Consider the following 25,677-nt stretch of genomic DNA (forward strand, 5'->3'; position numbering starts at 1 on the left):
CAGGACTTATTTTGTACCTAGATGTTTGTACATTTTGATCCCCTTCACCTATTTCTCCCATCCCTTACCACCTGCCTCTGGCAACCACCAATCTGTTCTCTGTATAAATGTATAAATGAGCTTGTTTTGTGTGTGTTTTCATTTTTGTTTTAGATTCTAAATAGAAGTGAGATCATTCAGTGTTTGTCTTTCTCAGTCTGAATTATTTCACTTAGCATAATACCCTCAAGGTCTATCCATGTTGCAAGGCTGGATTCCTTCTTTTTTCATGACCAAGTAGTATGCCATTGTATGTGTATACTACATTTTCTTTATTCATTCATCCATCAGTGGACATTTAGGTTGTTTCTGTGTCTTGGCTATTGTAAATAATGTGCATTAAGCATAGGGTTGCAGATATCTTTTTGAGTTCGTGTTTTTGTTTTCTTTGGATAAGTACCCAGAAGTGGAATTGCTGGATCATATGGTAGTTGTATTTTTAATTTGTCCGAGAGTCTCCATACTTGTTTTCCATAGTGGCTGCACTAATTTACATTCCTACTAACAGTGCACAAGAGTAGTTTTCTGGGATTTTAGAGGAGCGATTTAGGGGAGGGAAAACTATCTGGTAACAAGCTCAAATATTACCAAAGGTATTTGAGTTGGAAAGCTTCCTCTCCACTCTCATTCTCATCCAGAGTTCCACAATTGGCCTCCTTCCAAACAATTCCTGTTGCCAGCTTTTCTTACATCCTTCCAGAGGTATATATTCATACTTTTACGTGCGTACTTGTGTTTGTACATTAAATATTATCCTTCTTTTACGAAACTGGCAATAGTTCTTTGCTCAGGTTCCCAGACTCAAAGATTTTTACACACACATTCACATATACACACAGAATTTAAAGAAAATAATAAATACAAAAGTCTGTGCAACCAACACTCAGTTAACATTAGAATATGACTAATACAGTTGGGATTAGAAAATGACTAATGCCATTAAAATATTTTTGAAATATTACCCTTTCTGAAATATTTCTTTCTTGATTCCTCTTCTCTCCCCAGAATCAACTGGGAGTAGTATTCCATAGTTCATTCTTTATTCTCTCTTCCTTTTATCTCCTACCCCCAAATATGGGATGATTTTATTATGGATGGACAATCGATATATTTGAGTTTTGGCTATTATAAATCTGTGCACATGTCTTCTGATGGACATATGTACTTCTCTTTGGTACTTAGGAGTTAAATTGAATAGAAGGATATATGTGTGTTTTGCTTTAGATACTGCAAAACAGATTCTAAAATGCTTATACTAGTTTATTCTTCCATCAGCAATGTATGAAAATTCTATTTGCTTCATATCCTTGCTAACACTGGTAATATCTTGTTAATTTTACCCATTCGAATATATGTAGTCTTATTGTTTTAATTTTTATTTCCCTGAGGACAAATTATGTTGAGCACCTTTTCATATGTTTGTTGCCTATTAAAAATCCTTTTTGGGTAGCCTGGGTGGCTCAGAGGTTTGAGCATCTGCCTTTGGCTCAGGGTGTGATCCCGGATTCCTGGGATCGAGTTCCGCATTGGGCTCCTTTGCATGGAGCCTGCTTCTCCTCCCTCTGCCTGTGTCTCTGCCTCTCTTTCTGTGTTTCTCATAAATAAATAAAATCTTAAAAAAAAAAAAAAAGAAAAGAAAAGAAAATCCTTTTAGGAAGTATTTTTGCAAGTCTTTTGCCATTAAAAAATGATTTGTCTTTTTAATTTTTTTCTTTTTATATTCTAGATATAAATCTTTTGTCAGAGATACATTTCACAAAGTAACTTTCCATTCTGTGACACATCCTTTGTCAGATAAACGTATTGCAAATAGTGTTCCAGTCTGTGGCTTGCTTTTGTGTCTAGTCTTTTTCAGTCTTACTGGTATCTTTTAGAGAATGGCAGTATTGGGGCACCTGGGTGGCTCAGTCACTTGAACATCCAGCTATTGGTTTCTGCTCAGGTCATGATCTCAGGGTCATGGGATCAAGTACCACAGCGGGTTCCATGCTCAGTACAGAGTCTGTTTGAAGTTCTGTCTCTGCCTTTACCCCCTCCCCTCTTTCCAAAATAATAAATCTTTAACAAAAAAGAAGTATTTATTTTTAATGTAACTGAATTTATTTTTTTCTATATATTTTGTGGGTTTTATGTGTTTTAAAGAAATTCTTCCTTACTCTGAGGTTATACTTCTGTTTTGGAGTTTTGCTTTGTCATTTAAGTGAAATTCATTTGGGAATGCCTGGGTGGCTCAGTGGTTGAGCGTCTACCTTTGGCTCAGATCATGAACCCAGAATCTGGGGATTGAGTCCCGTGTTGGGCTCCCCCTGAGGGGCCTGCTTCTCCCTCTGCCTATGTCTCTGCTTCTCTCTCTGTGTGTCTTTCATGAATAAATAAATAAAATCTTAAAAAAAAATAAATCCATTTGGAAGCAAACTTTGTATGAAGGATTCAGTTTTCCTTTTCTCCATATGGATACCACATTATTACTATTTATTGAGTGGACTAGCCTTTCTTCCCTGATTTATAGTGCCAGCTGTTGATATGTTAAGTTTCCATAGATGAAGCCTGTTTTTGGCTCCCCAAATGTACCTTTTCTCTCTTTCTCTCTACATTTGTGTTTGTCTTCTTTTTTTTTTTTTTTTTACACAAATGGCAGCCATACTGTGAACAATTTTTTTGTATTACTAATTTGCATTCGAATTTGTCTTAAAGATCCTTCCACATCAGTGCATACAGATCTACCTCGATTGTACCCATTTTCTTAGCTGTAAGGTACTCATTCATACATATTTACCACTTAGTTGAATATAGGGTACCATAAATTATAAGTAACAAATTGTTTTATGCACCAAAATGGAAAAGCATCGCCAAACTATGATGTATTACTTTCCTAACAATCCTGATTGATGAATTACTCATACTAGCTTTTTTTTTTTTTTTTAATGGGTGTTTTCAGAGGACATCTGCAATTCTTCCTGCCATCATTTATACTGCTCAGCTTGTGATAGGCATTTTTAGCTTTGCATGTATCTTAATAAAAGTGAACACAGCTTTATATTCATATGGATTTCTTCTGCCAGAGGTCTCATGAGAAGACTGGTTGATGCTTTGCAGGAAAATATTCAGTTGCATTTGTTCAAGGTTACTACAAACATTATTTGACTAATACCAAATACATGTCCTGCTCCTGTTTTTGCACCTTTCTATGCAGTAATTTTTCTTTTCAGTGCCAAATCTTACTGTAACTTTTTAAAGAGATTTTAAATGGCAAACTCAACATGTATGGCATCACCAATGGCCATAAGCCATTGGAAGTACTATCAGTATGAACAGCTAATTCCGAGTCTGGTGATGCCAGCTCTGCCGTGAGGACTACTTAGCCAATAGTAATTGTAAAAATGCTAAGTCTGGATTTCAGACATGTTAAATGTGAGAAAAAACAGACATCTTAGAATTAATGAAATAAGGTTGCAGAATTTATGCAACCATTATGTTTATATAACAAACATAAGAATAATTAGTAAATTGAATAAAATGAGACAGTTACATTTGGGAATCTTGAAAATGCAGACTTTCTTCAAGGAATTCATGTTGTAGACGTATTCCCCCTAGTTCACATGAAGATGTATATTCAAAGATACTTATTGCAACTCACAAAATTTTCTGACAGTTTGGATCTGAATATGAAAGGAGAAAGGTCAAGTTTTCCTTTCCAGGGCCAGAGCACCTGGATAAGTGACCATTTGTTGGATGGGGAAGAGTGAGGGAAAAGGTTTTTCTTGCATATTTGTTGGAGCAGTAATGGGTAGAAGCTAGAGTTCAGTTTTGGGCATGGTAACTTAAGCTTGAGTTATCAGCTTAAGTTGATAAATTCTAGATTAAATTCTAGATCTACAAGTCTGGAATTCAGAGGAGGGTTTGGAATTTAACACATTCTAGTGTTTAACATATAATACCTTTAGAGTCAAAGGTCTGAGCGAAGTTATGAAGTGAAGAATTCTAGGTACTGATGAAAAGAAGGTGAGGACTAAGCCCTGGGGCAGGCCAGCATTTAGAAAGAAGGGAGATCAAAAGGAATCAGCTAAGAAGTCTGAGAAGTAGCAACCTATAAGGTAGAAAGAAAAATAAAGAGGGCTTGGTGTATCAGATGCCAAATAAAGGATGTGGAAGCAGTGATCAGTTGTGGCATATCCTGCCCACAGGACCAGAGAGGTGAGGCCCAAGAACTGACCATTAGATTTGGCAACGTGAAGGTTCTTGGTAAAATGTTGTTCTGGAGTGGGACATGTGGTAAAGGGAATGTGTTTGTTTTAGATGGGAGATACTATGGCATATTTCTAAGCTGGTGAAATGATCCAGAGGAAAGGGAAAATTAATAAAATATTTAAAAGATTTCCCAAGCTCTACTTCTGACATGGTTCTACTTCTGAGGGTGACTATATAGGCAGGCAGTAATGTGTGACTAGATGAAGTTGACAGAAGTAGAGTGCATCTGTTTCAAACAGTTAGTTCTTAGGGCTTCCTTGAGTGGAACCTCCTCTCCCTTGCATCAGTCCACTCAGGATCTCAACTTGGTCAGCTGGGTTGGGACCTGCCTATTTGGGGAGCATCTTCATTGCAGTTGTCAGCTCCCTCTGTTGGTCTAAGTTGTCTCTCTATTCCAGGCCCATTTTGTGCTTGGCCCAGTCAATTGAACAAAACTAGATGGAATCACAAAGTCAAATCTGAGTCCTGAGGCTAGGTCAGTGAGGAGATCTTGGTTTTGAGACCATTCTTGATATAAGGAAAATGCTACAGGAGCATTTTCCTATCCTTTAGAGAACGGGTCAGCAAACTTTTCCTGTGAAGCCAGGCAGCTACTCATCTCTGCTTTGTAGCACAAAAACCTCAATAGGCAACACATAAATGCATGAATGCACGTATTCCAATAAGACTTAAAAAAAAAAAAAAACAGGAAGCAGGCTAAAGTTTGCTGACCCTTGATCTAGTCATTTCAGAAAGGGAAATGAAGCATGCTTTTTCTAAGAGTGACTCATTCTGGCTCTTCTGGGTACTTCCCTATCAAGTTTTTTTAACCACTTGTTTAATAATCCATGCTAAAATTTCTATTTAGGGTTGATTTCAGATATACCAAGTTGTATTTCCCAGGGTATTGATATAATAATCTTGTCTTTTTCCCAAGCTCTCTCATTTCCCACAATTTCAACATTGAGTGTTGAATGTAAGTTCCATGGTCCCATCTATAGTCCTCCTAATGTCACCTTCGTGTTTTGCATGTTGTTTCATACTAAATTTATTTACCACTGTTACTATTATAAGTGAGTATTTATAAAAACAATAATAATTGCTATTTGTTGAATGCTTGAAAAAGAGGTACTGGGTGCTTTCCACAGTTTAACTTAATTCTTGCATCGATGCTGTAAGCAGTTACTATCACTGCATTTATATAACCTTAGACAAGACAGGTAGGTGTTCTTTTCTCCTTATCTTTAGTTTTCTTTTAACTATGTGTTTTCTAAATTTTATGGTCATTCTTATTAAAAGCTAAAAAAGAGTACTAGCCTTTCTTTTGTCAAGTGTTAAATATATACTGTCTTTCTCTTTGAAAGGCCTGCGATCCCCTACCCATTTTACAGCCTCAGAAAATTCTGGACATTAGCTTCTCTCATGATATTCTTTGAATGTCTCCATATGATTTCTGTTAGCTTAGAGGTCAGCACTGAAGAAAATAAGGCAGGGGACAAAGGAACATTTTCTCTGTAGTGTCAGTGTGATATAGGATTAGCATCATTTTTTTTTTTTAAATCAAAGTAGCTCAAATATGGCAAATAAGTCATCTAGGTTGTTTTCACAGCTCCTTTCTATAAACAACTTCTTACTAAGATGAAGAGTCATTCAACAAATATATAGCAAACCTGGTATAACCAACACACAATGTTCTGTGTAGGGGACAAAGATGGCCTTGCACTTCATGGAGTGTAGAGATTAGCAAGAGGTAAAGAATTAAATATTTGTTAAGAAAGCGTGATAGACATCTTATCTAAATGCACAGAAGTGCAGGATGCTGTAATAGCCTATAACACAAGCACCGAACTTTGTGAAGAGGGCTCATTTTCTGGAATGACATTTAAATCGAGATTGAAGTATATTACTTAGAAGGGGGGGGGGGGGTCTTAGCTCTGGCTGCCATAACAGAATACCACAGATTGAATGTCCTAAACACTAGCATTTATTTTCTCACAATGCTGGAGGCTGGAAGCCCAAGATCAAAGTGCCAGCAGGATTAGTTTCTGGCAAGGTTTCCCTGTAGATGTCCACCTTGCTGTGTCCTCAAAGAGCCTTCTCTGTGTGTGGAGAGACTGAATTGGAGAGCAAGTTCAGAGCTCTTGCTCGGATGTCTCTTCCTCTTATAAGGACACCAGTCCTGTTGGATTAGGGCCTCACCCTTTTGACCTCATTTGACCTTAATGACCTCCTTAAAAACTTTAGCTACAAATGTAGTCACATGAGGGGTTGAGGCTTCAGCATGTAAATGCTGTGGGTAGACACATTTCAGTCCATAACAGGGGACAAGGATAGTGTTTCAGGCAGGGGGAGTAGTTCAGGAAAAGATGAAGAGGCAGGAAAATGATGAGGTTTGAGCTTGGGGTACGTAGAGTGTGAAGGCTGTGCTTAAGGCTGTGGTAGAAGGAAGTGATGCCCCAGCTTGAACTCTTTCCAGAGTAAGAAATGTTGGGTACTTCTCTTACTGTTTGAAACTTTGATATTAAAAAAGGCCTGGATTAAGAGAAGATCTAGAGCTCAATAACTGAAACTTTGGACAAATCATTTGTTTGGAGCTTCAGTTTCTTCAACGTAAAAATAGGAATGATAACCCTTAGCTTCCTGGCTTGTTGGATTTGGTAATATAACAACTGTGAAAGGTCTTCAAAGTCAAAAACTATAATTATTGAGGGTTTTTAAATATTTCACCAAACCAACTAGTTTTTCCTACAAAAATTGCATGAATTTATTATTCCTGCCTTTTGTGGCTCACACACTCAAGGCCTTGCATGGACCCCTGGCCCTCTCCATATATGGCGTCTCTCAGTACAGTATTCTTTGTTTTCTCCTCTCCTCTTTTTGAAATAATAAAAAAGTCATGTCACTCTTTCTGAAAAACGTTCCTGTCATTCCCAATTATCTTATTTCTTCTGTCCCATATTTGTCTTGCTTAATTAAACAGAATTTTTCTCAGGCCTCCACACCACCACTGTGCTTCTCTGCTTCCCATGCCACAACAAGGACTAATAGTACCTTTCTCAGCTCCTGGAACACTTTGTGTGATCTTTCATATAATCTCTAAAATTCTGCCTTTTTATACATTAATTTTCTGACTGACTCAGAAGTGATTTTCACTGGACCACATCACTTTATTTTCCATCGCACCCAACTGTCTTGTTATTTTGTGCAAAATATACATGTACTTAATACCTTTATATATGTATTTGTGAGGTACAATATAAGTAAGATTAGTATCTTTTTGTACACATCAGAATTTCAAGTTAAGTCAATGTGCTCTCTTAAGAAGTTGTATACTTTGCATCTGTGAGATTTTATATTCCTTGTTTTCCATGGTTATTTTTTTAAAACCCTCTTCAATTCCTTTTATATTGAAATAACCCAGGAAACTAGAAAAAGGAATAAAAAAATGTTCATAAGGAAATGAGACTTGTTGAAACTGATTTACACAACTTATCAGATGTTCATATTTTCTCTTTATGTAGAACAGAAGCCTATGTCATCATAGCAGTATGTTTCCTGCCATGTAATTAATATTGTAGAAGAAATTACTCTTTTTTTTTAAATTTTTATTTATTTATGATAGAGAGAGAGAGAGAGGCAGAGACACAGGCAGAGGGAGAAGCAGGCTCCATGCACCGGGAGCCCGACGTGGGATTCGATCCCGGGTCTCCAGGATCACGCCCTGGGCCAAAGGCAGGCGCTAAACCGCTGCGCCACCCAGGGATCCCAGAAATTACTCTTAATTGTAGCAGTAGCACAGAATTTAAATTGCTTTCCAGGATAGAAAGGAGAATTAAGACAAAACAGATAATGGTTCCTGAGGCTAGAAACAGACCCAATGCCCAAGCTCCCTTCCTGATGCAGTTGCCTTTTATATATTTTCACTCTTGAAGCAATGTGACAATTTGCAGAAAAGTCACAGCATTCTTTTCATGAGAAGATGATCGATATAAGTAATCATTTAAAGATGAAGGTGACCAAGCTATGATCCACAATAGTCCTTGAACTACTTGAAAAACACAGACAAACTGTGAGTTAGCTTTGCTTAAATTTCGGAAAATAAAGTGTTAGCACACATAAACATGTTTTTTCTTTGCATTGAAAAATTCTCGTCTATTATTTACCTGCTTGCTAAGAATAAAAGTGTTACATAAGAGTTTGCTCTCCCCCCCCCCCCCGCGCCCCCCGGTCCCCCCCCCCCCCCCCCAGATATAATGCAAAGATTATTCAGTTTTCCATCTGCGCTCTCTATACCACCACCTAGTGGAATAAATGCCAGTTTACCTGTCAATTAAAGTTGGGGAAGGAAATGAGTAAGAGGAAATTTATCCCACAACAAAATTTCCATGATGACGAGTTCTTGCTTTTAGTATAATGCAGGTTGTGAAAAATACATGAGTTCAGAGTGCATAAAAATCCAGACATTTGTGTGGTATCTAATTAGATACTTATGAGTTTGTCCACAAATAAGCAATTTTACTCAGAAACTTAGAAGCTAGATAAATTACTGAGGCTTTGTCCTGCAGATTGTATTTCTAAGTTATCTTGGGAAGCTTCTCTTTATTACTCCCTATAAGAGTCCATAAACATTTTCTTTTTAAGTGTTATGCTTCAAAGCTCCTCTGATATGAAAGTATCGTTGTATTTACTTAACTGATAGGCACATAAAAGTGTGGAGATAAGTTGGTCAATTTTTATCAAAGCTGGGAAGAAAGACAGGAATGTATTTTTCTAATGTTCTCTTTCCCAAACAATAAAATCAAAAATAGGCAAATGAAGCTTTAAGACTTTTCATTCTTTACTGGTAGGGAAGTCCTGTCCAACCCTAACTAAGAACAAATCTAAACAAGTAAAAAACCAAAACCCGTCGTTGCTTGCTGACTCTGGCTATCCAAGCCTTTCTTGGTCTCATGGCCCCATGGAATGCAAATGGAATCATCTTCCCATTTTCTGAGAGTTGCAGCCTTTCAGATGGTATCAATGTGCACATAGACAAACACATTTTTTATGCCCATGAATATTTTACCTACCTGATTTTTGATGATCTGAGGATAAGTAGTGAGTGAGGGACCTTGGGCCAATGGGTAGTAGAGGGGAGATATAATGAAATTGAGGGGAAAAAAAATGTTCCTAGACTCACTTTTAGCCAGTTCATCAAACAAAGCCACAAAATCAACTGGAGTTGAGTCTCTTCTTATTCTTTTTTTTTTTTTTTAAAGATTTTATTTATTTATCCATGAGAGACACACAGAGAGGGGTAGAGACACAGGCAGAGTGAGAAGCAGGCTCCATGCAGGGAGCCAGATGTGGGACTCCATTCCTGGGACCCCAGGATCATGCCCTGAGCTGAAGTCAGAGGCTTAACCGCTAAGCCACGCAGGCGTTCCTCTTCTTATTCTTACCATGACTGACTCTTACCTCCATCTACTCAGAAAGGACTCTAGTGAAGACTGGACATAAGCATTTTATATCCTGAGACTCTCATTGTAATAGTCCTATTTTCTTATTCCTGATGGTCTTGAATCGCATAGAATAGCCCAGTGACCTTTTTTGCCTTTATAATACATAGCCCTCAAAACTTTCAGACTTTTAAGTTTTCCCCCTCAGTAAGCAACTGACTAATTACTTGTAACTCTTTCTGTGCAGGAGACAAAAACAAGTTTTGCGTTGTTGGCTTATGATTTCCCAGTGTTTGTGGGAAAGACCATTTTCTTTTTTTTTTTTTTTTTTTTTAAGATTTTCTTTATTTATTCATGAGCGACACAAAAAGAGGCAGAAACCTAGGCAGAGGGAGAAGCAGGTTTCTTGTGCGGAGCCTGATGTGGGACTCCATCCCAGAATCACACCCTGATGCAAAGGCAAATGCTCAAACACTGAGCCACCCAAGTACCCTGGAAAGACCGTTTTCTATCTTTGTCATCATGATATAAGTTCCTGAGTCCTTTACGCTCTGGCTTTTTGGGGGATATTTATCTCATCTGGTATCTTTGCCTCTAGTGAAGCCACACTCTTGTTGTCTGCTCTGTGTGACAGCCAGGTGTGGTAATGGCACACTCACCTCTACCCACCACCTGCTGGAGGCCCCGGGCATGTCTTAGAGTGGTTAGTAATCTGTGAACACAGAAGGGGAAGTTGGAAAAGCAAATATTACATTTCCTCTCCAAAGACTAAAATCATGTCTGCGTTCTTTCCCTTCTCAATTCCCAATCAATGCAACATTGCAAAGTGTTATATAGCTAGTTGTCAAAAATATATTTCTCCTCTCAAAGCCCTACTAACAACAAATTTTGACAAATTTGCCTTTCCCCTAAAATCATAACTAAGAAGGCAAAGCAAAATGAAACCTCAGCACTCCATTCTTTGTGTTTTCTTAAAAGACCATCTGGCTTTGTGTAACTTAGCTTTAGAAGTAACAGCTCCTGTGCTTTAGACGGCCCCTCTGGGAGACAGTTACAGATCTATTCTAGACTTTGGTGTCTACATTTAAATTAACAGTTGTGTGTACTTTTCTCTATCGCAGCCTTCTCTTGGAGTCAAGAAGCCTACCAAAGCCCTGCTCTTTGTAATCCTGAGCCCAGTGGGGCCTTATTTTTCAAGTGGAACCTTTAAGCCAGTGTCCCTGTGGGCCAATCCGAAGTATGTGAGAGCCTGGAAAGGTGGGACTGGAGACTGCAAGATGGGAGGGTAAGTGAGTCTGTGTTTCTGTCTAAAGAAAAGAGTCCTTCACAGCCACTGAGTTATTGCCATCTCAAATCAGTCTGAGTATGTATGATAATATTCAAGTTGAAGTGCCTTTTTTTTTTTGTTTTGTGTTTACTTTTCAGTGTTAAATTGTGCTAGTTCCGGGGCACCTAGGTGGCTCAGTAGGTTAAGCGTCTGCCTTTGGCTCAGGTCATGATCCCGGGGTCCTGAGATCACACCCCATGTTGGGCTGCTGCTCAGCCGAGAGTCTGCTTCTCCTGCTCCTCCTCCCTGCTGTGCACATGTGCACGCTCTCTCTTTCTCTCTCTCTCTTCTCTTAATAAATAAAATTTTTTAAAAAATTGTGCTAGTTCAAGGGATAACCCATGGCCCTTTATAAGGGAGAACCATCAAATGCTCTACAGAGGCAAGAACTAAAATAACTAAAGCAAGAATAACAGTGCTTTGAATGCACTGCCCCTGGAGGCTGGTGCTCTGGCTGCAGGCAGGCAGGTGCCTGTAAAGAGCATCTGGTGCTGGGATGGAGGCTCTCAGTTGGCTCCGAGGAGTCCTGTCTGGGGAAGGTGCCCGCTTCACTCAAGTGCTGTCTTCATTGCCACAGATTGTAGCTATACCTGCTGCCAGCTGGCTGAGGGACAACCCTGCTTTGGCTCTGTCAGGCCGGTTTCATTGGCCATATGTAGCTGGCTGGAAATAAAAGAGCATTTGAAAAGTGTTAGACAATTTCAGGGGTGGACTTGGCCGTGATATGAGAATGCCCCTATGGGTGAACAAGAATAGCCGGATTAACCGGTGTGAGCTCTTCCTTTGTATACGTTAAGTGCTGATGTGTATCACATACTCAGGCAGCAGCAGTCCTGGGAGGTGATATGATGGCAACTTTTGGGCTTGGGGAAAACTTGTAGATTCAGGGAGCTCTGGAAGTGTCCAGCGATGTGCTGTGAGAGAGATGTTGACAACTGGCTTTGAACCCTCTGTATCCTTCTGTATTTTCTTTTTCTTTAAAAAAAAAAAAAAAGTTAGGAAATTTATGTCCTGTACTCCCTATACATTTAGCAGCTGCATTCTCTCAATGGCTAGAGAAATCCTAATGAAATCCATTATACCAAGAAATCCCTTTTTTTTTTTTTCCCCTTTTGGTGTATACCATTCCTTCCTGACTACATTTGATGCTAGTCAGGTTGAAACAACTACTTTTGTTTATTCTCTTGGTATCTTTTTCACTTGTTCAGACTTCTTCACAGAGCATATGCACCCCTGCCCACCATGTGTATCACTTTGTTAGAACTTCCCCTAGAGTTCATGTTACACTAAGTCAGTCTTGATGAAGAGGTAATAATAAGCTAGTTTTTCCTCTTTAAATCTTGCTTTCTAGCTCCCCCTACCTGCCCAGGGTAAAGATAACATGGGGACATTGAAAAATTGCAAGGAAATCTTTTTAGTATTGGGGATAGATTGTTACTAGAAAGATGACATAATGCAGTATCACAGAATACATGATCACTGAAGGCCAATTAAATTTTTTTTAAATTTACTTATGATAGTCACAGAGAGAGAGAGTGAGAAAGAGAGGCTGAGACACAGGCAGAGGGAGAAGCAGGCTCCATATACCGGGAGTCCGACGTGGGATTCGATCCCGGGTCTCCAGGATCGCGCCCTGGGCCAAAGGCAGGCGCCAAACCGCTGCGCCACCCAGGGATCCCTGAAGGCCAATTAAAAACTGATATTTTCTATACAATATGAAGAGTGAACCCTAAAGTTACTATGGACTTCCATTAGTATTAGTGTATCAGTGTTGGCTCATCAGTCAACAACAGTTCACATCAGAACAAGTGTACTTATTCAATACAGGAAGTTAGTAGGGGAAACTGAAGTGGGTGAGAGGGCATATGGGAACTCTTTTTGCTCACTTCTTCTGTAAACCTAAAATTGCTTTAAAAAATAAAGTCTAGGGACGCCTGGTAGCTCAGCGGTTGGCCATCTGACTTTGGCTCAGGGCATGATCCCGGGTCTGGGGATCAAGTCCCACACATCGGGCTCCCTGTGAGGAGCTGGCTTCTTCCTCTGTCTATGTCTCTGCCTCTCTGTCTCTCATGAATAAATAAATTAAATCTTAAAGTCTATTATAAAAAAATTAATACTTTGACTCATTAGGCTGAAGTGGACCATGATCAATGGAAGTTGGCTTGAAATCTCTTAGAGAAGAGAATATTGGATCTTACAAATAAAAGCATAAATGGCAAGTTGGAAGGCAGTAACCCAAAGGGTGGACTTTTAATCCATCTATCTGTTGTTTCCAAGAGGTTCTAAAACTGTCTATCCCTGTACTTTCAACCTGAATAAGTGCAAGGGAAACACAGGATTCTGCATTTAATATCAACCTATTTAGTTGGCAAAGACGTTTGGCAGCCCGCTTAAATTTCATTATTGCTTCTTCTCTAAACCAATTAATAGTCACCTTCTAAGTTTTTTAGGACCTCTGTAATCAACTGGCATTTATTAAATAGCTATTGATTCTCCTAAGCTCAAGAACTTTCTGCTTTCTCAGTAAATCTGAGGAAGAGATTTTCTTTATTCTAAGATGATTTCACTTTTTTGAAGCCATCAGAGATAATATTCTTTTATATCTGTATGTGAGAAAAGTAACAGAAAGGCACACAGCTGAAGGGAGAGTTCTAGCACAGTGGTTCTCACCTGTGGTCACAAATTGAATTAAGCTTTACCAACTACTACTCTCTGGGTCTCACACCTAGAGACTTTTTTTTGGTCTGCTGTATAGCCAGAGTGTCAGAATTTTTTAAGTTAATTAATTGATTAATTTTATTTAATTCAAGTTGGTTAACATATAGTGCAATATTGGTTTCAGGGGTAGAATTTAATGATTGATCAGTTGCATACAGACACTCAGTGCTTATTACATCACATGCGCTCCTTAATGCCCATCACTCGGTTACCCCATCCTCCCTCATCTCCCCTCCAGCAATCCTGTTTGTTCTCTATAGGTAAGTCTCTTATGGTTTGCCTCCCTTTCTGTTTTTATCTGATTTTATTTTTCCTTTCCTTCCCCAATGTTCATTTGTTTTGTTTCTTAAACTCTACATATGAGTGAAATCCTATGATATTTGTCTTTCTCTGATTGACTTATTTCACTTAGTGTAATACTATCTAGTACCAACCATCCCACTTACATGAGCCACTCAATCCCTTTTCTGTTTTAAGATAGTTTGAGTTGGTTGTCATTGTAAGATTCATTATTTTCATTATAAGAAATGAAATTGTAAGATTTCATTATTTTCATTATTTTTGATGGCTGAGTAATATTCCTGTGTGTGTGTGTGTGTGTGTGTGTGTACGTACACATGTATATACACCATATCTTCTTTATCCATTCATCAGTCGATGGACATCTGGGCTCTCTCCATATTTTGGCTATTTTGGACATTGCTGCTATAAACATTGGAGTGCATGTGCCCCTTGGCCCTATTTTTGTATCCTTTGGGTAAATACCTTGGACACTCAGCTAACCGAGTCACCTAGGTGTCCCATTTTGAATGTCTTTTTATGGATCTTAGAATACCTTGATGTGAATAGACATTATGACCCAGGTTGCTATAGCCATAGTATAATGCCTCTTTCCCATAGTTTTTCTAGAATGTTTTAGTTATTAGTATTCTTTTGAGTCGCAAGTCAGAAAACCAATTCAAGGGGTGCCTGGATGGTTTAGTCTGTGGAACATGCAACTCTGGTTCTTGGGTTTGTGGGGTCAAGCCCCACATTGGGTATAGCAATTACCTAAAAATTATAAATATATATATATTTTTAAGATTTATTTATTTATTCATGAGAGACACAGGCTAAGAGAGAGGCAGAGACATAGACAGAGGGAGAAGGAGGCTCCTTGCAGGGAGCCCAATACGGGACTTGATCCCGGATCCCGGATCCTGGGATCACGACCTGAGCCCAAGGCAGGTGCCCAACCACTGAGCCACCCAGGCGTCCCTATAAAAATATATTTATTTATTATTATTATTTTTTAAAGGTTTATTCATTCATGATAGACATAGAGAGAGGCAGAGATACAGGCAGAGGGAGAAGCAGGCTCCATGCCGGGAGCCCGATGCTGGACTCTATCCTGGGACTCCAGGATCACGCCCTGGGCCAAAGGCAGGCGCCAAACCGCTGAGCCACCCAGGGACCCCCTATAAAAATATATTTAAAAAAAGAAACAAACTCAAACTATCTTAAAACAGAAAAGGGATTGAGTGGCTCATGTAAGTGGGATAGTAGCAGTGGACTGCTAGGTAGGGGCTCAAATCACCATTGCCAAGTTTCTTTGGCCCTTGTGCATGTCCTGCTCACCCACCATCCTTCTCTTCAACCTGTTTCTCTGTCTCTTGCTCTTTCCTTTCTGCTTCCCTCCTCCTCCTCTCTCTCGTCAGAGTTTCTGCCTGTGCATTAGCCTACAGCTCTCCTACTTCAGATGTTTTTTCCTCTTAAGGGTAGTGATCATGAACACAATAGACTCCAGGTTTATGTCCTAGCAAACAGGCTGCCACTACCCTCAGAGGGTAAAACAACATCTTTCTTCAGGTTCCCTACATTAAAATGAATGAGTGAACAACTCAAGGAGGGGCTTATATGAGCGGCTTAGGTTACATGCTCACCCTTCAATTCAGTTGTGCAGGGCAAGGTATCATGACTGTCAACCCAAGCAGAATGTCTCAGCTCCAAAGGAAAGGTAAAGAGAATATAGTGGGAAGCAAAGCTGTGCAGATGAAAATGGCAGACAGCCACTGTGAATGTGGCTCTTGAGCTTAACTTATACTTTTAATTAGACAGTTTGGTCTGGACCAAATGTAAAAAAGATACTTTAAAAGGCCTAACGTGGGTATTTTGTGGAAGGTGACATTAATGCTTTGTAGTAGCTGTTGTATGTTTAGTTGTTTCTGCATGTTTGTTTGGGGCTAACATAATTCAAGGGTGGGGTTAGGGTTTCTTTCCAAGCCCTCATTTGTCATATGGTAGTGTTTGGACTTGTTTGCTAATGTCCCATGCAAGATGCTCAAACACTGAGCCACCCAGGTGTCTCAAAGACCTGAGGATTTTGGTACAAGAAGATGCGGGGGGAATCCCTGGGTGGCGCAGCAGTTTGGCGCCTGCCTTTGGCCCAGGGCGTGATCCTGGAGACCCGGGATCGAGTCCCACGTCGGGCTCCCGGTGCATGGAGCCTGCTTCTCCCTCTGCCTATGTTTCTGCCTCTCTCTCTTTCTGTGTGACTATCATAAATAAATAAAAATTGAAAAAAAAAAAAAAACCAAATGCTTTCTGTATTAAAGTCTACTTAATGTTAAACTTTAAAAAAAAGAAGAAGATAGGGGGACTAGTATATTCATAATCAGTGTTTCCTCTTTCTTAAAAGGAATTATGGCTCATCACTTTTTGCCCAATGTGAAGCAATGGATAGCGGCTGTCAGCAGGTTCTGTGGCTCTATGGAGAGGATAATCAGATAACTGAAGTTGGAACTATGAATCTTTTTCTTTACTGGATCAATGAAGATGGAGGTAATTCACTCAAATTTCAACTCTTTGCAATTTGTCAGTCATTTTCAATAGGGCTGGAAAGAAAAGAACTGGGACCATAGAATAAGGAGTAAGTAGCACTAGCCCAGAGGCTAAGAACTACTATGCTTTTGTTTAAGTAGAAATGAGTTTAAATTCACAGAATTTATAAAGATTTTGTTTTGGGGTTTGGGCTCTAGATGTGCTTATAATTGAGATACCAACTTAAGGAATTTAAATCTCCATGATTTGAAGATTTGCTGCCTTATCCCCTCTGCTATCTTCTAACCTGTTTTACTATCTGAAATCCCTTGCGTTTTTCAGTGGTCATTCACCGTGTGCTATATGTGGAAAATGCTGTAGTGATAAGCGTAGTCTACTGATACTACTGATATGAAATTTAGTGTATCCTCTTGCTAAAAGTCTTTTCACAACTATTGCCCTTTGTACATATTTTGATAATACATTAGAAATCTTCAGATTTACTTGGGAGCTCAATTTGATTAAAACACAGTATTTTTAAGGGAAGGTTTGTCCATTTTGGGATTATACATAGATCGTGATTCATTCAAGGCTATTAATATGTGTCTTCTATAAAAATTAGTATTTCTTCATTACCTTAAGTATCCTGAATACTCATTATCTTTCTTTTCTAATTAGATAACAGAGACCATAGGGATTTAGCAAAGTGTTGACAATGGCTGTGGTATTGGATGAAATGACCAATAATGGGGAAAAATAGAGCAACCCGGATGGCTCAGCGGTTTAGCGCTGACTTCAGCCCAGGGCGTGATCCTGGAGACCCAGGATCGAGTCCCACATCGGGCTCCCTGCATGGAGCCTGCTTCTCCCTCTGCCTGTGTCTCTGCCTCTCTCTCTGTGTCTCTCATGAATAAATAAATAAAATCTTAAAAAAAAAAAAAAAAATAAAGCAATGGGGGGAAAAATAGAGGTATATGCATTTATTTCCATTAGACTTTTAATAGTCATAAAAATTTAAAGACATCTTTTTTAGGCTTGTTTATGTTCTTAGGCTATTAATTATACAGTACTGAGTATAGAGACTAGAAATATAAGTTTCCAAATACTTATGTAGTCTGAGTATTCATTTCAATTAAAATTTTAAATGAAATTTTTATTTTAAAGTCGCTACAGTAACTTCTATTGCTCTTTTATTTTTTGGCTACTAATAGAGGAAAATGGTGATTCAGATGTGGCTGACTTCAGAGCTGTGAGCATTAGTTGTAGATTAATAAAATGAGCCTTATATTCCAGTCAGAGGTAGAATAAACAGAAGGTGTGGTGAGTACACCTTGTCCTAGGGTTGACCATTGGTAATCCTTGGTATTTGAAAAGCCAGATGCAGAGCATGCTGATTCTTCCATTCCTGTTGTTTGTACTTGGCACTGTTTAAAAACAAAATTTATATTGGAATATTTGTGATTTCTAAATTTGAGTCATTGCATATGACATATATCAAAAGCTAAGTTTGAAAGTTGACAGCCAGGGTTGCACTCTGTATTTAGGAGATAATAGATTAATTCAACTTATTCTTTTCACCTGCCCACTTCCACCTCTCTCACCCACAAAAAAAATCCACACAATTCTAAACAAAAACAATTACATCATACAGAAGTGGTACCATCATTATTTATGGATAGGAGATGTCAGGATTTAAGTACAGTCTGAATCAGAGCTACACAATTTAAACAGCAACACTAGAACCTTGTCCTGGTGAAAAATTATTGCTTATCCAAACAATCATCATGAACCTTTTCTGCCATGACTTTTAAAGGTCAGAATAGAAATGAGTGAATTTGGTTTTTGACTCTTATAAAATATACCAGACCTTAAGAGTTCTATTCAGATTATGGTTGCCTGAGAGCTTTAGTTTTCATGCTCTTTCAACTTGAGGGTGTTCACCGAACAGAACAAATAAAATTTGAAGAAAGCGGGAAAAGAAGTGGGATAAATGTTTGGACAGTACTATAAGAGAAGAGAATGTCAGGAATAACCTTTGGGCTAAAAACAAAGAAGGCATTGAAGGGAGCTCCACAGTGACTTTGATTTATACCATGTGGCTTTTGGAAAATACAAAGAATAATGAGTTGAAAATCAACAAAATATTGATTTTTCACAAACTTTACCCCTTGGAGGTATGAGTAGAGTTCTTTCAGTAAAAACCTGCCATCTTTTTTTTTTTTTTTAATTTTTTAAAAAAATTTATTTATGATAGTCACAGAGAGAGAGAGGAGAGAGAGAGAGAGAGGCAGAGACACAGGCAGAGGGAGAAGCAGGCTCCATGCACCGGGAGCCCGACGTGGGATTCGATCCCGGGTCTCCAGGATCGCGCCCTGGGCCAAAGGCAGGCGCCAAACCGCTGTGCCACCCAGGGATCCCTCTGCCATCTTTCTATGAGCACACTCACTACCACTTTTGGACAAGATGGCTGCTCCACAAAGGTATATAAAGTAGATAATCTGTGTTTGCAGCACATGCACAGTAACTATCTGTGGCACTTGGCCTGTAACTCATGAGGTTTTGATTCTCGTCACAGTGACCCTGGGAGTAAGATCACACAGCACTGCTTCTCTGCTTGCTGTGTTGATGAGTGATTTACCGTACATGTTTGCCATTCACTGTTGGAACAATTTTACCTTGCACTGGATTCTGGAGCTGCCCTGAGAATAAGACCCAGTTATGAGGTTGAGCTTATTATTTTTTTTTAAGATTTTATTTATTTATTCATAAGAGACATAGGTTGAGAGGCAGAGACACAGACAGAGAAGTAGGCTCCTCTCAGCGAGCATGATGCGGGACTCGATCCCGGGACCAGGATCACGGCCTGAGTCAAAGGCAGATGCTCAGTCACTGAGCCATCCAGGTGTTCCTGTGGTTGAGTTTAGAGTGAGTTTGGGAGGATGATCGTGGCAATGAATGTTGGTGTTACTCAGGCTGCTCAGGCCCCATGATCCTTTTTCAGACATCAGGCATTTACAGACTTTGTTTGGAGCACTCTTCCCTCAGATGTGTGTGTGGCTTGCTCCCTGCTTGTGAGTCTTTGCCCACAAATCCCCTTCCCAGTAAGGCTTTCTTCAAGCATCTTAATAAATCACAAACTCCCTCCCCTATCACTCCTAGCATTTCCCTTTGCCTTTCCTGTTTTTTTTCTTTTATTTTCTCCATAGTCTAACATGCTATTTAACATAATAATGGTTTACCTCTACCTGTTAGAAAGTAAACAGGAGTTATATCAGTTTTGTTTAGTGCTATATTCATAATGCGTAGATAATCCAACTGCACATGGTATAGGCACTCAATATATATTGGTGGAAAAAATAATAATTGTGCTGATGGTATTTGGGCACTTCCACAACCCACATTCCTGGTTTTTGTTAGAAATTGACTTTGGGATGTCACAGATGACTTCTGCTGTTATTGCTTCGAAATTCTTCATCTCCTACAAATGATTTCTTTGTCAAAAACAAGTTGTATTTGTAGGCTCTGTTTTCATCATGTTGGGCAATCTGGAGCTAGTTCTGGCTCTTGTAAGCATGTTTGTGGTTGCAGAGGAAAATGAATATTTCTCACCCAAATGTTGTCATGTCATCATCTCTGTCTGGCAACCAGAGAAACAGATGTTCTGTGCCTTGACCTTAGGCTAGTGGTTACAGTTTTGGGTGTTAAGTATATTTCACAAAACTGCACTTGCACATGCGAGGCCTCTATTTTTATTTAACTTCATGTAGTCTTAGAGCTCAGCAAGCTTTAAGAAAGGTCCAGTTTGGAGGCACTGGAAGTATGTTTGTCTATATGTGTGGGGTCTGTGCACATATACAACACATAGATCCTACATTTATGTATCCAGCTAGCTAGCTATTGCAAAACACAGGTTTATTTTGAGATCAACACTTCTAAACATGACAAAAAGTAGCCCTAAGAACATTGCCAAGAACAAATTTTCTTCCTTCCAGAAAGTGGTTTTGAGCAGATGATTTTTTAGAAACAAACTTCAAAAAAATCATACTGCTGTCTCCTAGCAAAGAGGATTATTCATTTATTTTATTTTTTTTTATTCAGAAACACTTATTACATACCACACTAGGCCAGGCAAAGTGCCAAGTTTGGGGACACAGGACTGAATATAGAGTTTTGGTCTTTTGGATAGCTTGGGTGTTGGGGATGTCTAATGTAACCACGGGTGGAGTAGGTGAGCCTGGACCACAGTATACTAAAAGAAAGGACAGTGGCCCTAGTGTTGGGACACAAGTTCTGATCCTGACCGTCCTCCAGTGTTACCAGTCTTGCAAGTCATTTAAGTTTATGGAGCCTCTCTTTTTGTATAAAATATAAGGATTGCATGAGGTGATTTCTGAAGTCCTTTTTAGCTGCTTAAAATCGCTTAGGGGAGCTTAAAGATACCAATGTGATTTCTACAGTTCTTGCTACCTGGTGATCCTTTCAAGCATACATTGTTTATTGTTCTGCAAACACATGATAAGCAACACATCTGTTACAAGGTTCAACATCTTTATAAAGTGATGATTTAAGTTTTAAATTTCTCACTAGATTTAGACTCCTGGGTGCCAGATGTGGGGAAGAGAAGGGGTTGTTGAATACCAGAAACTTTTTCTGTGAGAAGAGCTTGTGTGGTTGTCAGATCATGTTGACTTTTGTAGACAGATCATCATACCAGCTCTCGTGTTCATTAGGAAAGCACGTAATCATTCTCGTAGTAGACTAGTGTCACAGCCTTGCTCTCTATAAATCACCCACGGAGTTTTATTTTGATCTTTGGATTTCTTTTTTTCTTCTTTCTTTTTTTTTTGGTAGCCACATATATATGCTTTAGCCTATCCTGAACCCATTAACATTTGACTCTCAGAGGGTGAAGTTGGTATCTCCATATTTGATGTGGATACTCCTCCAGGTTTGAAAATCATTATAGATAGATAGACCTGTAAAGGGCAGTGTGGAAGCAGTGACCAACCTGAACAGGCATACGTGCTTCTTGAGGCTGGGTTCCTCCACAGTATTCTTAGATGGTTTGGTATTGACCAGTGTTCCCGAGTAAGATCTATCTACATGATTCTAATTACTAACCAGTGTTAATCCACTGAGGTAAATTTTGACTTCAGAATGTTCCTCTTACTGTTTGTTAGTAGAAAATCATTTCAGTTGTTACTAGGTCAGGGTAAATCAAAAATAATTAGATGAGTGCCTTTCTTTTTTCTTTCTTTCTTTCTTTCTTTCTTTCTTTCTTTCTTTCTTTCTTTCTTTCTTTCTTTCTTTCTTTCTTTCTTCTTTTTTAAAATAAAGATCTACTTGAAATGTGAATTGATTTGGGAAGTCAGATAATGCAGAATGGTAGCATCATCTTCAATGTTTTTTACTAGCAAAGTTGAGAGAAACAGTTCTTAAAAATGGCTGTTGATGTGTAAGGCATGGTGAATGTAGATAAAGATTGAAAATACTCCAATTTCTAATTGACAGAAGAAGAGCTGGCAACTCCTCCGCTAGATGGCATCATTCTTCCAGGAGTCACGAGGCAGAGCATTCTGGACCTGGCACACAAGTGGGTGGGTGCCCCTGACATGAACAACTTTATAAGCATGAAACAAAAAGTAATCGAAATAAGCCCAGCTTAGTGTTGAAATAATCTTCTGTGGTTCCATCCAGTGTTTTCTAATCTTTAAATCTTCACACAAGTGGAAATAACTCTTCCAGAAGGACTGTCTTGGCAAGACTGTTAAGTAAGTATTGTTTGTAGGAAGGGCAGAGAGAAAAGACTTTGGCAGGTTACCCTAGTGAAGAAGTATTCAGTACTAATCTTAAGCTCTATCCCAGGTGTCTCCTATGAACTCACCTGGGTTATACGTCGTGTGCTTCCATTTAGCCAGTCCTGAACTTTTCCAGTCTACGAGTGTTGTTTCCAGTTGGCAGTGATTTGTAGTTCTTCCCTTCCTCTATTTATTCCAGTGTAACCACGCTAGTCAGAGAAATTAAAGAATTTTACTGGCATATAAATGTTTACTAACATAACATTATTAGTTTGGCTGCCTTTTTTTCCCCTCCTTCCTGCCCCCTGTCCTCCCCGATTCACATACATGCTTATTTCAAAGTCAAAACACTCAAGCAAATGTAGCTGTTTTCAGTAGAGTTTCTGATCCATGTGACACGGGCAAGCATGTGAAACCATTTGGTATTGAAATGACATTTATAACATACTCAAGATGAATGTTGGATGAGTTGGTTATCTGGCAAAGATTCTTGGATGGAACTTTTGACCTATGTGTTAAAATGGTCTCCAAGGGACATGAAAAGACTTTGAGCACACTGTGGTCAAACAGTATTAATAGGACAAATGTTTAGAAATGCACATATTATCTAGGAGAGTACTAGCATAGTTTCTCTGGAAAAGGCTTTGGAAATAAAGGAAATGTGCTATAAATAATTCTACAAAACCCTGAAGTAGACAAGACCCAACTGCCACATGCTGGCTGGCACATTGGGCATGACATTTACAAACTGTTGGTATAATTTCAAACAGCTTGCCCTGTCCTAAATATGTTTGCAGTTGGAAAGATGTATTTTCGAAGCTCAGTAATTTTTGTTTTATTAAAGAAAAAAATCAACTAAGTACAGAAGGTTTGATGACAAGTTGCAAGTGGAAATGGTTTCCCACACTAATGATTTGCTAGCTTGAAAAATAGGTTATTATGGAGGAAGTTTTTCCTTGACTCCTTAGCTGTAATTTATTTTAAAAGCTATTTTAAAACAGTGAGACATAAATGCCAAGAGGCATGTGGGGGGTTACCATTACTTGCCAGACAGGGGAAATTGTCCAAAGATAAGTAAGGGTGAGCAGAGTAAAAACAATTCTGTTTATTTACAAGAGATTTTTTTTTTTTCTTTACCAGAACACAGAGCTCATCTTGTTTTCAGTTAACTTGGCTGATTTTCTGGAATTTATTTATTTATTTATTTACCTTTGAACAACATAATTGCAATTGCAGACTGAGATAAATTGAAACTTGCAAAAAGCCATATTTCTATTGCAGGCATATTTTCCTACGCTTCCAAATCATACTTACAGCATGATGCCTTCTTTTTCTAATGTTTTAAATCTTGCCAAGGACTGTGATTTTCATTTTTATCTATTGTGGATCTGTAAGTTAAAAACAATACTCTTATTTAAAAAAACAACAAAGAATGGATAGATTTTTTTTAATAAGATGAGACAAACTTTGAACTTTAACCACTAACATAAAAGAATGAGAATAAAACAGATTGAAGAATGAGTATTAAACAGATCGTTTAAGCAGATAGCTTAAAAACATCATATTCTTTTTTTTTCATTTCCTGTCTTTGAGCATGCTCAAATGGTTCAGAAGTCAATGAGGTTATACTAATAATTCTGTGATGAAATTTGTCCAAATGAGATACTAAAGAGAAGGAAGAGGATTTCTGCTATCAAGTCAGCCGAATCAGTGAATTTAGTAAGAAAAGAAATACACAATGCAATTCCTCAAAGTCCAAATATACTTTCTATGTTTTAAAATAATGAAATATTTCAGATAGTGAAATTCAGTCGGTGGTTTCACTCCATGAAAGACCAGTTGAGAGAGGAGGAAATTTGGAACTAGTCAGATGAGACCTGAGTTTGAGTTCAGTGTCTGCCATTTAAGTAGCTGTGTGGATTTAGGGATGTTAACTTAGCCTCCCTTTGAACCTTAATTTCCTCCATCTGTAAAATGGGCATGATAATACCCACCTTAAAAGTGAGAGAACTTGGCATGCCATGGTGCTGAATAAATGATAGCTAATTTAGAATTATTATTATATATTTTATGATAGAGTTCAAGACACTGTTAATATAGGGCACGCATTAAGTAGCACTGGGGTGCCTTATCTTATGAGACTTCAGGCATGGCAACAGATAAAAGGCCAAAAAAGCTGGCAGTGTATGAAAAGGTAGCATGTATTTTATAGTGATAGTCTTATATTCTCTCATCTCACTTAGAGATGCCATGACCTTGAGTAGGTAGCTTAACACCAGAGTGTGTTTACCCATATGGTGGTGGTGGTCTCTTTAGCTTTCCCTTAGAGGATGATTCTCACATTATTTGAGTTCAGTCAGAATGTAAAGTGGGAAGCTAAGTACCTCAGGGTTTTTTTTTATGCCCTTTCCTTGAAAATATTCATATTTTTATTTTTTATATTGCCAACAGGGTGAATTTAAGGTGTCCGAGAGGTATCTCACTATGGACGACTTGACAACAGCCCTGGAGGGGAACCGGGTGAGGGAGATGTTTGGCTCCGGTACAGCCTGTGTTGTTTGCCCAGTTTCTGATATACTGTACAAGGGTGAGGTAAGACTCTTTGTGTCTTCACCGTCTGTCATTTCCAAGCATTTGCCTATAATTTAATTCTTTAAATGTGTAAATGAAATGCTAGTTGGACCCAAGATGCAAGGGATTTTTTTTTTTTTTTAATAACTTGACAGTTTGTCGCAACGAACCTGTATTACCAAATTACTTACCCTCCTCTTTTCAGTGATTTTTTGTAAGCTTCAGTCTTGGAGGGAGTCAGCTTTGTCCTTGGACAAGTATCACCTCTGCCTTATCTCACTTTAGGGATTGGAAATGTGCTACTACGCTTCCACTCTCATTTCTTTCTACTAGCTTACTAAGAAGGTCCTACAGGTGGTTAGATTTCCATTTCCGGTTTCCAAAAGTACTCCCAAACTATTGGAGCAGCATTGGTAAACAGCAATGGGAAATTCATTTGAATAATCAACTCCTACATTTATTGTTATTATTGTTGCTGCTGTTATTACTATTTAGACCATTTTATGAAAAGTTTTCATTTGGCAAAGTTAACACTTACTAAAATCCTCCAAAAGGAATTTAGTCATTTGGTTGAAGATATTATCTCCTCCAGTAAATTAGTCTGATTATATATATGTGCTGTATTTCCATTCTGGAGGGGGGGGTGGGTTGGGAGTTTTTACTTTGTTCCCCCTTTATGACAGAGCTCTGATATTTAACATCATCGTCTAACTTTATAGCCTAGAGGCACATGGGTATTATTCTTACAATGTGAATTGAC

At 38.6% G+C, this 25,677-nt stretch overlaps 1 protein-coding gene across 3 annotated transcripts in view; it reads left to right on the forward strand.

The window, feature by feature from the left end:
* Window positions 1-25,677, forward strand: part of BCAT1 (branched chain amino acid transaminase 1) — a 107,150-nt gene that overhangs the window by 66,574 nt on the left and 14,899 nt on the right. For all 3 annotated transcript variants that reach the window (XM_072798650.1, XM_072798649.1, XM_072798651.1), the window contains exons 6-9: window positions 10,826-10,989; window positions 16,427-16,569; window positions 22,060-22,145; window positions 24,798-24,938. In XM_072798650.1, the coding sequence (XP_072654751.1) occupies window positions 10,826-10,989; window positions 16,427-16,569; window positions 22,060-22,145; window positions 24,798-24,938 (534 nt within the window). The remainder of the gene's footprint in view (window positions 1-10,825; window positions 10,990-16,426; window positions 16,570-22,059; window positions 22,146-24,797; window positions 24,939-25,677) is intronic.

Source organism: Canis lupus, chromosome 25, assembly GCF_048164855.1.
Source record: "Canis lupus baileyi chromosome 25, mCanLup2.hap1, whole genome shotgun sequence".
NCBI lineage: Eukaryota > Metazoa > Chordata > Mammalia > Carnivora > Canidae > Canis > Canis lupus.